We start from the raw sequence: 14822 nt of genomic DNA, 5'->3' as shown, positions 1-14822 counted from the left end.
CAAATTACGGCGATTAAAATCATATAACAAATAGTTCCAAAAACAAATGTGGATGTGAAATGATAATAAAAGGAAATATGACAGCAAACCAGGCAAGGCTAGGATTATTTACAAGAAAATAGCTCAATATAATTTTTCTTAAATCAAATTGAAACACTTTCAACATAACTAAAGGTTTCGAGAAGGTTTGCATGATGAAATGTAGATGTGAAACGTCGTATTTGTTTCACCCAGAAATATTTACGCTATCTTGCACATACATGGTTCTACAGAAAAACCTTAACAATCTACAAATTTATGTCAGCGTTTCTTTTGCACTATTTGCATTTCTCAAGCGTGTTCAGTTACAATCAGTGAAATGTCTGCGTGTTTGCTTATGTTCGTGTTTGTGTATATGAATACATGTGTCTGACAATGGCATTCTACAACTACAAGTAATCCAAAGGGTACATTACAAAAATTCTTCCTCGTGTGGTGGCGATGGTCCGGACACTGATAGGGTCGGCAGGTTCGAAAGCCTTGGCGTTGGTTTGTTGCTGTTTTTGCTAACAATTGGACCACTACTGATCGAAACGGCTGCTGAACTTCGGCTTTCGATGCTGCTCCCATTGCTGCTGCAGATTCCTGTAGCCGTTCCGTTACTGTTGCTGCTACTGCTGGTGCCGATCACATTGTTGTTAACAAGACAATTGCCACCGACCTTGGCCAACGAGGTGTTCCCCACGACGATGTTCGAAGTCGTCACCAGAATCGGTTGCGGATGTTGCTGTGATTGAACCTGCACCATCACCGGTTCCTTGTGGCATTCGACCATCTCGATGGAGTCTTGCTCCTGGTGATGCTGCAAGTAATGTGGGTTGTGACTGCTGCCGTTGGCATTGTTGCCGTTCATCTTGTAGTTCTGCCTGCTCTCCTCAGATTCCCACTCGGGATGCTCGGAGAAACGGCGCTGGAATGATGACAAAATAAATAAATTTTTCATTCAAATCATAGGTTAGTCGTCTAATGCTGATAAATTGATGAATAATAATAAACAAAATATAGTAGGTTCATTGTACCATTTCCACCATTTACACCGGTTTTTTTTCTATATCGTGAATCCTGCTGATTTACTAATAATAAGCATCGAAAAACACATAGAGAGAAAGTTTATATATTGCGATTGTATTCATTTTTTAAGTCTCAAATTTCGCCTTACGATTTCATTCATTTCTCTCACCACGTGCATAGTCCTCAGCTCGGAAGTATCGGTGGGTGACGACCAAGATGATTTTTACACGCAGCTGGAACGTGAATACGATAGCTGCCCAAAATATGATATCATGATCGTCAACAGGGTTTCCAATGCCCAGGGCCAGGAGAAGGAATTCAAATCGAAAATTGGAAGGTTCGGCGCGCACCAGCAGACCAACGAAAACGGCCTCAGTCTTATAGATGTTGCCTCGTCCAAACGAATTGCCGTACGTAGTAGCTTTATTCAGAACCGCCTTCTACACGAGTACACCTGGAGATCACCATACCAAACGCAATCACAGATCGATCACGTTTTGATAGACAGTCGGCCCTTCTCGGACATCATCGACGTCAGATCCTATCGAGGCGCCAACATCTAGTCGGACCACTATCTGGTGATGGTGAAGATGCGCCCAAAACTCCTCCGTACCGAGCAATCATCAAGACAGCCATCAATATCGTTGCGGAGAACATCATGAGGAATGTGGAACGAACTGGACGAAACGACTGGTTCGACGAGGAGTGTACGTGAGTGATGAACGAAGAGAACACCGAGAGCGGTGGCAATAGTGCAAGGAAGTACTCATCGAAACGTGGAAAATCATCGATAGCGGAAGAGGCAGCAAGTCCGAATTTCCTTGACGAACAATCGTCATGTGATAAAAAGGTGGAAGCAGCACTTCGATGAACACCTGAATGGCGAACATGCAGGAGATCTAGACGGTGAGGAAAATACATCGCTGGCGCATCGTGACGAGATGGAGCCACTTCCAACGATGAGTGAAGTTAAAGAAGCCATTCGCCAGCTGAATAAAACAAGTCGGCTGGGAAAGATGGTATCGCAGCTGAGCTCATCGAAATGGGCCTGGACTATTTGGCTGATTGCCTACACCAGTTGATGGTCCAAATCTGGGACACGGTACAGCTACCATAGGGGTGGAAGAAGGGGGTAATATGGCTCATCTACAAGAAGGATGACAAATTGGACTGTGAAGACTATCGAGCGATCACTGTCCTAAATACTGTAACAAAGTGCTGTCCCAAATCCTTCCTCGCCGCCTTATGTCACAAGCAAAAAGATTCGTGGGAAGTCATCAGGCCGGCATCATGGAGGGATGGTCAACGACGGACCAGATTTTCAATTTACGGCAAATCCTCCAAAAATGCCGTGAACACCAAGTCCCTACGCACCATCTATTCATCAACTTCAAAGCCACATGCGACACAATCGATCGTGACTAGCTATGAAAAATCATGGATAATATAGGCTTTTCTGGGAAGCTGACCAGACTGATTAAGGCGACGATAGATGCAACGCAGTGCTGTGTGCGGATTTCGGGTAAATTGTCGAGGTTATTCGAACTACGCAGAGGGCTTCGAAAAGGTAATGGAAGATTTTGAGCCCAAAATCCCAAAATAAAATCGAAACTGCAGGTTTATGGACCTGAAAAAAACTAATCTTTCGTGAAATTTTCTCGTATATTGAACTCTGCTAGCGGGTGTGGCCGAAGACATCTAAGTAAGGTGTAATTATACTTTAATTACCCAGAAAAAATTTTCTTTGTTTTAATTATCAACATCAACATGAGTTTATAAGTCATAGCAATTTAATAAAACGAGCTGAAAAGTTTAAAAAATACCGTAAACTGGAGGGACTTTGATCACTTTTTAATTCGTTTTCAAATATTTTGGAAGGAGGTTGCTTTTTTGCAACACATAAAAGTTTTAAAATACTTTCTGAGGTAAGGAGTATAATGCAAGAAGATAGCAGAATTTTCAAACAAAATAAGTGGCAATAACTAAATGTTTGTTACAAAACCAGATTTCATGTTCGGGGGAATCTTTGATCACTATGGTTTTAACGTATCTCAACATCTTCAAAATTATTGGTTTGATGCCAATAAGCATTGAAGGCTCAAAAGGTTTTCTTTCAAACAAATATACTCAAAAGATGTACAATGTTGCTGCATACATTTAGGGGCAAAAATTATAAACAATTCTCAATATTTTTTGGCCTTAAGAACAAATGATTTTTTTTTCCTTCATGCAGTTCCTTAGGTCCTTTCATTATTCCTTTATTTTTTTTTTTATTCAAAACCAACCATTTGATAGGGTTTTTAGCCATTTGTTCTACACAGGCTTTCTCATAGAAAATGTCAGTTTTTTTAATCTACATAAACTATTATAGACTGCCTATAAAAACAACTCAAAAACTATACCTACCTATACAAAGGAATACAGTTAAACTCTCATATTGAACAAACCATTTGCTTCTTCCAAATGCTATCATTTCGTCAGGAGACATGTTGGTTTGTGAGTCTTCGAAAAAACAGATATTTTAAAACTGTAAAATAAGATTTTTAGTAATATAAAAAACATCCAACTACAAACCAAATTTAGCCTATTTTATACTAACTTTACAGGCTTTCAAAGGTAGAAAATAGTTTTCAGATATTTTAACTTCAGGCTTAGTTAATCATGATTATCTGCAAAAACTTCTGTTGTTCAAAGATACCCCTGTGATCAAAATTCCCCCAGTTTACGGAACTTAAAGTTATTTTAAACCCCTTCTACCCCTTTGAAGATGAAGTCATTAAAAAAATTGCTTCATATCTCACTGGAGCGTGAATCAATTTCAACACAATGAACATCAAATGAAAGCTTAGGAATGCATTAATCAAAGTTGAAATTTTAAGATCGACCGACTCATGTATACTCAGGTAAATTTTTACTGTAATTTTCATGAGCTACGTCGTAAAATTATTTTTCAAAAGAGTCTTATGAAATTATTTCAATTTCCGTACGAAGCTCTTATGAAAAGTTGAAAAAACGGCTTTGTGAAAAAAAATAATGAACACATCAATCCCATCAGTCATTTTTTAACCGTTAAACGAAGTTGTGTAGTTATCAATTTTATTCTTCTAAATGGTAAGTTTGAATTGCACTTTTTTTGTGAATGTTAACCATGTTTATAAACTAAAAATTGTTTTTTGTTTGTTTTTCAAAGGGAGAATTTTCGACTTAGTTTTTATAAACAAAAATTGTACACCCGCCCCACGGCATCTTAAAAACCGACCAACATCATTGTCCTTCTGTTTTGTAACACGACAAGGCTCCTGCCGATTAGACAGACGCAGTTCACATTCGTGGACACAACTTAGACGTTGGGCACTGTGATATCGATCGTGTGGCAGAATTGTTGACGGAACGTACTGGCCTTCAGCATTTGAAAATTAGACAAACGACGATGCACTTTTCGCCTTCCATGACCATCTTTAGAAAATACTACATCAGCACACTCCTCCTAGACGTCACAAGTCGTTCAAACTCCAATAGTGGGATCTGTAACTACGTAGAAGTCGTAATGCAGTACGAAAATCCCGGAAACGTTACTTCAAAGAGAATAAAAAATCTATTGTATCTAGATTGGAGATCGAGTACGCTGCTTTATGAGGCTCTGCATTTTAATGATAGAAATTTTGAACATACAGCAAGAAGTTAAGCAAAATCAATCGACGTTTTGGAAATTTATCAATCGGCGCCGCCATTCAGATACTATTTCATCATCTGTATCATTCCAAGGACGCACGTCAAGTTGTATTAAAGAATCAGCCGATTTATTTTTCGAATTTTTCAGCAGCGTATATAGCTCGATAACTCCAGATTGCTCCGATTCCTACTTTTGAACAATGCCCAACTATTACTTTAGAATTCCGCAACAGCTTTAAACTGAGCAGGAAGTTACAAATGATATAGGTACTCTCGATCCATCAACAAGTCCAGGGTCGGATGGAATTCCTCCGTTGTTGATCTCAAGAATTGCAGTTTCCCTAGCAAAACCGCTATGTCTGTTATTTAACCGATCAATCTCAGAACCTTTGGAAAACCGCTTCAATTGCACCGATTCATAAACCTGAAAATGCACACCGAATGGAGAACTATCGACTGATTTCAATTCTCTGCTGTTTTCCAAAGTGCTAGGATTCCTGATGTACGTAAGGCTTATGCGGCAGCTACTCCGTTGCTCATCGAGGCACGGCACGGTTTTTATTAAGTGATCAACGTTGACTATCTTGATCATCCCGCAATTAGTAAAAAATGCGATTGGATTCCATAAAAATCGATTTTGCTAAAGGGGATTTTTTTTTATTATCTGACAATTTGCGCCGGGGGTCTTCAGATTTTCCCCAAAATTGAAAATTTGGTTCATTTTTACGACTTAAAAACACATGTATTTTTTCAGATTTCTAACATTTTTATTTTTTGAGTTAGCTTCGGTTAGATTTTTTTGTAAATAAAAAATAACCATTTTTGAAAGCTACATAACTCTGTTGTTTCTCAACGGAAATTATAAAATAGCACATCAAAATGCATTGAAATGTTATCAGCTTTCCAAATAGAATAGTTGAAAAAAATTAAATAATGACCTTCAACATGAAAAGTTGTAAATAAACTTTAAATGGCGTCTAAAAGTACCGTCTGCACCACCGAATATTTTGCAAAAAATACCGTTGTATAGCTCGATTCATGATGCAACTTTCATCTGAAGACACCAAAGTGGGCCATTAACACCTTGAAGAGTTATGAAAGAAATAATGACGATAAATCTCTTTTTTTGCGACGAAAACAAACAATGGTCGAACAACTGCACTCACATATGGAGGTAGCGCGAACTTCTAACAACATGGAAACAAAAGAACTTACCAAAGCAGGTAAAAAACACTACTATTTCGTGCTTTGTAGAGTGTTTGCAGCAAAACTGACTTTAAATTTTAACCAAAATTCTGAGTATCGTATTGTTTATGTGATATAACTAATAATGGGAATGTTGCTTTTACAACCTGGTCATATACTATATAACTTATTAATTTTTCGATCAAAGATCATTGTGAAGCATAATCAATGCCAATAGTAGAAGGTTCAGTCCCTGTGTTTGGGATCACAAAAATCTGATTAAAAAAATGAAATATAGGCGTGCTTTACAAAATTTTTATATCGGGAGCTAAACACTGGACACCAAAATCCTTTCCCATTGATCAAAAAAGTATGAGAAAGTGGCACAAATGTTGTAGAAATAATCAAAGAGCTCAGTATGGCCAGCCCAGGCTGTAAAATGATGAAAATATGATACTTTAACCGTATTCGTTTTCTACATTCGCCCAGTTTTGAGGTTTACCATACTAGAACGAACATAATTCGTCGTCAGTGTTTTGCTACCTCGATCGCTCACACACGAATCTTCAGTGTTCCACCGTCTATTTTAAATCAAATCTGGGGAATTACGAATGTCAAACTTAGCGCATAAACTTCTAAAAATGACAGTAAAATGTGCATAACTTGTTGTGACTCGATGCAAAACTGGGTATGAACGAATACGTTATTAGATTTTTGGATATAACATGAAGTCAGTTAAGCTGCAACAATCTACGGCCCCTTCTTTCATAACAGTCCAATATACAAAAATAAGCAAGCGAGACAATCAGCTCTTTCTGTTTTGGAATATATTATTAAATTGCGACCACCACTTTCAGCATAAACGAAAATCGTTTCTAGGTTGTCATAATAAATCGTTAGACCTGACATTTCCGAAATTGGGTTATTGGTAAGGTCGAGAGCACCATTTTTATTCATTATGGGACTGTTAATCGACCATTTTTGAAACCTTTTTCAAATCTACTCGCATAACAGTCCCACACATAATATTTTTCTCTAACCAAGCTACTTTCTAAGACTTAAATTGATCATTTTTGAGCTTCCTAATGCAATTTTCAGAAAATAAACAAACTATTGGAAAAATATCGTAAATTCCACATTTTAAGTTGAATATTTTTACGATTTTCGATTGCATCCGATAGTTTTTCGCTCAGGAAGTCATTCCTAAGAAAGTCAGACCTGCCTTCGAAAACTAGTGTGCATCATTCGACATCAAGTGAGTTAAAAAAATGTTTAAATGATTCAAAGCAATAAACCAAAGACTATTTCGCCGAAAGAAACATTGAAAAGTAACCAAATCCGTGGTATTTCACATATGGGACTGTTATTCAGGTATATTTCATATAGGACAGCCACGAATTGATATTTTTTTTCGAAATTTCTAGAACAAAACCTCTATTTTTAGTCTTTTATGTTGAAGCCTTATGTTGACCTAAAATGACGAAAATTCATATGGGACTGTTATGCGAGTAGGGGCAGTCTGAAAAGGACGAAAAAATAGTGTTTTTACCAGCTTTGATAAGTTCTTTTGTTTCCATGTTGTTAGAAGTGCTTGGTATCTCCATATGTGAGTGCAGTTGTTCGACCATTGTTTGTTTTCGATGCAAAAAAAGAGATTTGTTGTCATTATTTCTTTCATAACTCTTCAAGGTGTTAATGGCCCACTTTGGTGTCTTCAGATGAAAGTTGCATCATGAATCGAGCTATACAATGGTATTTTTTGCAAAATATTCGGTGGTGCAGACGGTACTTTTAGACGCCATTTAAAGTTTATTTACAACTTTTCATGTTGAAGGTCATTATTTAATTTTTTTCAACTATTCTATTTGAAAAGCTGATAAAATTTCAATGCATTTTGATGTGCTATTTTATAATTTCCGTTGAGAAACAACAGAGTTATGTAGCTTTCAAAAATGGTTATTTTTTATTTACAAAAAAATCTAACCGAAGCTAACTCAAAAAATAAAAATGTTAAAAATCTGAAAAAATACATGTGTTTTTAAGTCGCAAAAATGAACCAAATTTTCAATTTTGGGGAAAATCTGAAGACCCCCGGCGCAAACCCGTCAGATAATAAAAAAAAATCCCCTAAAGCCTTCTACAAAGTTCCTCACATTCTCGCCTCTCTTAAGGCGCTTTGGATTTCAGGGTGGCCAACTAAAGGGTTACCCAAGTAACCATAAGCACTAAAACATAGCCCTTAATCAACACTATATTCCCATATATAACTCTGTATTAATGCTTGTTTTGCACTATATGCGTATATAATGCAGATTTAATGCTAAAAAGGCGAAATAGCGGGCTGATTAAATGCTATCACAACATAGCCTTTAATAAGCATTACAAATGCTGAATTAGTGCACCTTCGAAACGTCATTTTTCGCAAGCCGTGTAAAAGCATTAACAATGCATACTTAGAACACCTTTTGTTTACTTAATTATTATTTTTCGAATAATTAAAATGAACAAAAATCAAAAGAATAATTAATTATTATCTACAACATCAATCAACATGCTGAATGGAGAGTTATGCCTGCTGAAAGAATTCTTCTATGAAATAAGAAGTGAATATAATTGACATATGGATTACATTTGATGAGTCTCGAACCGAGGATCCCGCAGCATCCTTTATCTTTCCTTGCGCCTTTACCATTTCGACCACTCTTGATGCTGATAAGGTGGGTGAAAAAAACTCGTACTTCAAGTACTGTCCGGGTCACACCACTCTTAATGCTTCTTAACTTTGTAGAGTAGCTCTATATGTGCATATAGTGCTATCATTAGTGCTAATTTTCTTTATTGCTTCTATGCATTAATAATGCTTATATAAAACTAAAAAGCATTATGAATGTTGATATAATGCCAACTTGCATTAGAAATGTTGATTTCATGCTAACTTGCATTAGAAATGTTGATTTAATGCTGATTCAGGGTTTTGGCTTAATGCTTATGGTTACTTGGGTATACTCGTGTCTATTAAATCGTCAAGGCTATATAAATATTCGTGAAGCTCACTCAACCGTGTTCAAAATACCGTCCGGTGTTCCACAAGGCAGTCACCTAGTACCTCTAATTTTCGTGCTCTTCATAAACGACCTGGTTACTTTCCTTCAATCGCCTTAGCTTATGTTTGCAGACGACTTAAAAATCCGGTCCGGTACCATCGACTTCAGAGTGGATTGCGCAGCGCTTCAAAAAGCTATGAATAGAGTGATCGCATTTTATGAGAAACACGGAATGGTAGTTAACGCTGAAAAATGCAAATGTATCAGCTTCTTCAAAAACAGAACCACAGTTGTCTTTAATTAAGTTCTAGATGGTATTGTCGCTGAATCCCCAAACCGGACTTTTTGTCAAAATCAGCGACGACGACATCATTGACGACATTTCATGTTGACCAGACATCTACCAAATATCTTCCAAGTATCGGAACCAAACAAAAGAATTATTTTATTTATTTACATAGTATTCCGTCTCACGACATAACTTGACGAACCTAATTCCTAAAATTCACTCGGTCCATGGCAACCGTTCTCCAATTTCTCGGGCACCCCACGTTCGCCAGATCACGTTCCACTTGGTCTAACCACCTGGCTCGTTGCGCCCCCGCTCGTCTTGTTCCTACCGGATTCGTAGCGAACACCTGTTTTGCAGGACAGTCGTCCGGCATTCTCGCAACATGTCCCGCCCAGCGTATCCGGCCAAACAAAAGAAAGGGTTGCCGATTGCCGTGGTGTTTGATGAATTTTTCATCGTCGCTGGTTGACCAAAAGTTCTCGTTTATCCAACAGATCGCCAACAGCAAAAGCTTTTGCTTTGCTTGGATTTCTCCGACGAAACACTTTGAGTTTTGAAGACCCGTACGCTCTCAAAACAGTGTTCTAAATACTCAGTAGTCTGCAGTATCTTGGAAAATGCGGCACCAGTTTGGGTGCCTTATCACTCCGTTCATGTAGAAAGAGTTGGAAAAGTTCAGAAAAAAAGTTCTTCTCGACCGCAGTTTCGATCGGACACTCGGAGTATTTGAGCAACGAGTGTTAAGAACCATCTTTTGCGGCGTGCAGGAGAACGGAGTGTGGAGGCGAAAGATTAACCACGGGCTTACGTGACTCTACGGCGAACCCAGTATCCAGATGTTGGCAAAGGCTGGACAGGACATGATGCGAAAAAACAGGTGACCAAGTGGAGCGTAATCTAACGAATGTGAGATCCTCTAGGAATTGGAGAACCGTTGCCTTGAACCAAGCGAATTGTTGTTCATCAAGCTATGTCGTGAGACAGTTTGCTATGGAAATAGTTTGGTTTGCATCAATCTCACCTGGTATATTGAACTGAGTCGATTTTAGGTCATTTTCAATTTATCAAACCCTAAATTTTTAAAAGCTAAGTTTCGGTTCAAAACATTTCTTTTTTAGTTTTAGGATTAGAAAGTAACGTTTACATTAATAAAGTTATGGTCTTGAACCAAGTTGTTCAGCTGATTACTTCTTTCAATGTTTAAAAATTTGCACAAAAGGCTCGGTTTTACAAAAGATCGAAAATTAAGTTCTCCTATATAAACCTAAAAGTTAAAGTTTACTCATGTACAGTATGACAGGAAAAAAATGCGAATATTTTTAGTATTCTGTTTTGGGTTCTTTTTGACGATTTTTGAGGATCCTACTTTGTGAGGGTATTTTCTCTAGTGAGCTACATGAAAAGCGACGTTTGAAACACAAAATTCCAATCGAGACAAAAGAACTGTCACAATCGATTCCAATCGATTCGAGCTTTTGTCATGGAGCTTTCTAATTGAAAACTCAACAAAGAAGAGTATTGTGGTTGCTTTTGTAGTTCAAGCAAATAATTTTAAAGGTCGTCATATGAGTTTATGATAAGGAGCTATTTTTTACACTGCTCTGGTGGTTCGTATTCGTAGTTAGAAAATTATGTGATTGTTAACAAAATTCAAGTCATTCATACAGTTTATTGCGTTTATAGAGTCCACATGGGCATTTTGAAAAATCAGGTTATTTCGTGGATTCAGGCTAACTTCGGTGAACCTGAGAATGTTGTTCTACAACAAAAAGGAGCCCATACAATACCTCGGAATGAACTCAAACCTGGCTGGAGGAGAACGTGATGTTTTGAAAGAATGATCTTTGGCCTCCAAGAAGTCCGGATTTGATCCCCCTTGACTATTTGATATCGGTGAATGTTCAGCGAAAGTTTGTGGACCCTCTCACCTAAGTGTCGTTTCTCTGAAGGCTTTTATCTTTGAAGCGTGGGCTTCAATGTCAGAGACTTATATGTATTGCGAAGGAATGCTCCCAATTTTGGCTTGTGATATAGCTCAGTTGGCAAGTCAGTTGCATCCTGAGCCGATTTCCGTGAGTTCGAGCCCAAGAGTAAACATCGATCACAGTTGTACCGGATATGTTTTTCATTGACTGTCCGCCAACTTCATCGTTGATATAAGTCGCGAATGACATAAAGATGTTAAAACGACTAAAATCGAAACAAAAAAAAAATGCTCCCGATTCAGATCTCGCCTGGAGTGAGTAGTTGAGAACGAAAGTACACACATCAAGCGAGTATTTTTTAATATATTTATCTACACAACTGAATAAATTGAATGGTTTTAAACCCTCATCCGCATCAGGTTTCGTTACCCTTATCAGCCCTAGGAGTGTCAATTTGACACTACAAGCTCAAATCGTTATAATTTTAGGCGTGTTCAACCGATCTAAACAAAACTTATATCAATTGAAACCTTGCAATGTCAGAAAAATATGTTTAGAACAATATATTTATATACCTTAAGTTACTAGTTCTCTCATTATTCAGCATGATAGAAAAAAAATCCGATAAAACATGCCTCAGGAAAACTGCTGTAGTTCATATATTACACGTCCAAAAAATATTTGTCTTATGCATATGAAAGGTGAAGTCAATGTCTACATCATGAAGCCAAGAAATATATATTTTTTTTTTAATGAAAGGGTCACAAAAAGTTCATGAAAGTGGTATGAAAACCCTACTTTTCATTCAATTGCTAGTAAAAACCTTTTTAAGCGATGGCAGAGTTTTTGGAAAAATATGACTACAAAATTTATTCTAAAATTTTGTTGTCTTTAGATTTTTGATGCAACAAAAATTGATTTTACTGGAATTTTTCAAAGTTAACTTCTTTGCGCGATTTTTTTCATAAATTTAAATTTTATCTGTTTTCCACCGTCCACCGTCAGGTTGTATCCGGATTTTCAGTGCTAATTTTCCTGACATTACAAGGTTTGAATTGATATAAGTTTACTCTGAAGTTAATTATAATTCAAACGACTTAGATAGATTTTACCTTTGGAGTGTCAAATTGACCCTCTAAGTCGGAAAAGGGAGTTTTTTTTTGTTCAGGCTTCCAGGGTTCGTGCATAAAAAAGTACAGATGTAATATTAAAGAACTTTTGAATTCATTTAGGGTTCCCGAATTTTTTTTTTGTTTTTTGAAGCTTCTAAAAAAAAGTAACAAAGTAACAAGCATTCAAACTTGCAATAGTGTCAAAATGACACTCTAATGCGGATGAGGGTTAAATTGGTTAAATTATGCTTTTATCAAAAAAAGTATTTTTGAACCTTGATGACAGATTTTCGCATTTTTAAGGGTCATACTGTAAAAATTACTTTAGAATTCTGCAAAAAAAAACACACTTGAGTTTCGAACCAAACCTAAGCTTTACGACCGTAGGCTCTGAAAAAATTTCAAAATGACGTCCAATCGATCGAAGCAAATGGTAAAGATTTTGGATTCAGGCGTATCATTTTTATTAGAATTGAAATGGTCCATTTTTTTAAAGAAAATATAAGATCCTAGTGTTTATATCATCCATCTTACCTTTCGTTCGGAGGCGGACACATTCTCGGCACTGCGCGCCTTCCGGCACAGCACCGACTGTGACCCATACCGGCGGATGAACTCGATCGAGTCGAAGCCCTTGCCCTCGGACGACACGAAGATAGCCGAGTTAATGCGGGCTCGAGTGCAGCGCTCCGATATCACCGAGGCGGGTTCCTCCGGCCACGGATGATAGGGCTGGATGGGATGAAAGAAAAAAAAAAAAGACAATAAAGCTTTAAATGTTGTCAATAAAACCTATGGTTCGTTTAAACATAACTATTTACTGCATATTCAGTGTATAATTCTATTATCGTTTTTTTTTACAGTTTGTTTATGGATCTAAATTCTGCCAAGCGTGTCTTTGTTTAATCGAGGGCGTGAATGTGTATAATGAGGTGTACGAGGATGCATTCAATGGGGGAGCCAAAAAACTACTAAATGTAACCAGCCAAACAAAGGGGGTCGTTAAAATAAACGATACTCTTCAACAAGTCCTTTTTTGTGTGCCATTGCGAAGATCTTTTTGTCATCAGGTCCAGGGAAAACTTTTGGGTGCCAGACTAGAGCGAAGGATTAAATTAAGACGTTCGCCACAAGTGCAGTCTTTATTATTGTTATCGCTTGTTCCATTATCCTGTCTGCTGGTGGGAGGGAAATATTCGCTATACACTAAATAAACAACGTTTGAAGAAACGAGCAAGCAGCATGGTCTTGGTTTAGCACACAATTGTCAGATGGAAACAGCTTGAGTCCGAATTTGAAGAGTTATTAACAAAAATAATATGCAAAAACTAATTATTTACAGCTCACACAGGCTCACTAATGTGATAATTTTATGAGAGTTGAATAAAATCCATGAAAATTGAACTTAAAGTCTAAATTGAATGGGAGAAGAACGACTGTCAAAATACTTTAAAGTGTATGCAATTAAAGCTAATGAAAATTGCAGGGAACATTTATTTAATTGAATAAAGACGTAGCAAATATCAAATTCTTCTTTTGTTTTATTTACAAAAACCTCGAAGGGGGGAATAAATAAGGTTTCAAGAATTTTATGAAAAATTCGATTGATTATTAGAACATTCCAAGAGCATATTCGTGATTTTAATAATCTTTTTATCTTAAACAACTCAATTTTACGGTTCTGTTCAATGCGGCTGCTATGCAATTTTATAGAATACATGTTTTGTCGAATTCGTTCCCTTGTATGGTTTTTTTGCATCATTTTTCATAATCTTTTCCCTCGTGATGTATCATGCACAAGTGACAAAAAAAGGATTTTGAATTTGTTCCGGCTTAATGTTCTGTCAGTTAAAATTTAGAATGTTAGTTTAAAACCAACAAAAACGAAGGTAGTAATTTAAACTTGTTGTTCTAAACGTAAAGATTGTCTCACACAAAAGCTGAGGAGCAACAGTATGAACGCAGAAAAATTTAAAGCACAAACTTTTACTTATATGATTTTGAATTATTTTGCATGAGCGCTCCAAATCGTGCTAGACCAGTGGTCGGTAACATGCAACTCGTTGGTTGTGAAGTTGCGGCTCTGGATACGTGAAAATTTAGAAATTCTTCTAATTTTCCAAAATAAACAGATAAAACATAAGTTTCCTTACTATAATTGTCATTGCATCGAAAAGTCATTTTTTTAAAAAGCTTTGAAAACTAGAAGGTTAACTATTTTACCAAAAATCATCATTTTTAGAGTCCCAGAAAAAATGTTTCATATAGTTTTTCGTTCCGAAAAAAGTATAATGTCTATAAGGTAACAAAGAAACTGGATCGATTTCGAAAAAAGAAAATTTTAACCAAAGTTGATTAAAAAAGATGAAATAAAAAAAACGAGCCTAATACATTTTGTTTAATAACTCAAATATATTCCATAAATATGTTTTTTTTTGTAAAACAAAAGTTGTTTGAAATCACAGAATACAACTACTTTTAATTTTTCAGCGATAAAAAGGGTTCTATTTATAGGGTTAATAGCAAATTGTCATCAGCACTA

The 14822-nt window shown here is 36.7% G+C and overlaps 1 protein-coding gene across 4 annotated transcripts in view; it reads right to left on the bottom strand.

Moving 5' to 3' along the window:
* The window catches only part of LOC129756948 (uncharacterized), a 608072-nt gene that overhangs the window by 14689 nt on the left and 578561 nt on the right, over positions 1–14822 (bottom strand). For all 4 annotated transcript variants that reach the window (XM_055754020.1, XM_055754021.1, XM_055754023.1 and 1 more), the window contains 2 exons: positions 12815–13012; positions 456–949 (listed from right to left, as the gene is read on the bottom strand). In XM_055754020.1, the coding sequence (XP_055609995.1) occupies positions 456–949; positions 12815–13012 (692 nt within the window). The remainder of the gene's footprint in view (positions 1–455; positions 950–12814; positions 13013–14822) is intronic.

This window comes from Uranotaenia lowii, chromosome 3 (genome assembly GCF_029784155.1).
Source record: "Uranotaenia lowii strain MFRU-FL chromosome 3, ASM2978415v1, whole genome shotgun sequence".
Taxonomy (NCBI): Eukaryota; Metazoa; Arthropoda; class Insecta; order Diptera; family Culicidae; genus Uranotaenia; species Uranotaenia lowii.
This window is presented reverse-complemented; position numbering and strand designations above follow the sequence as displayed.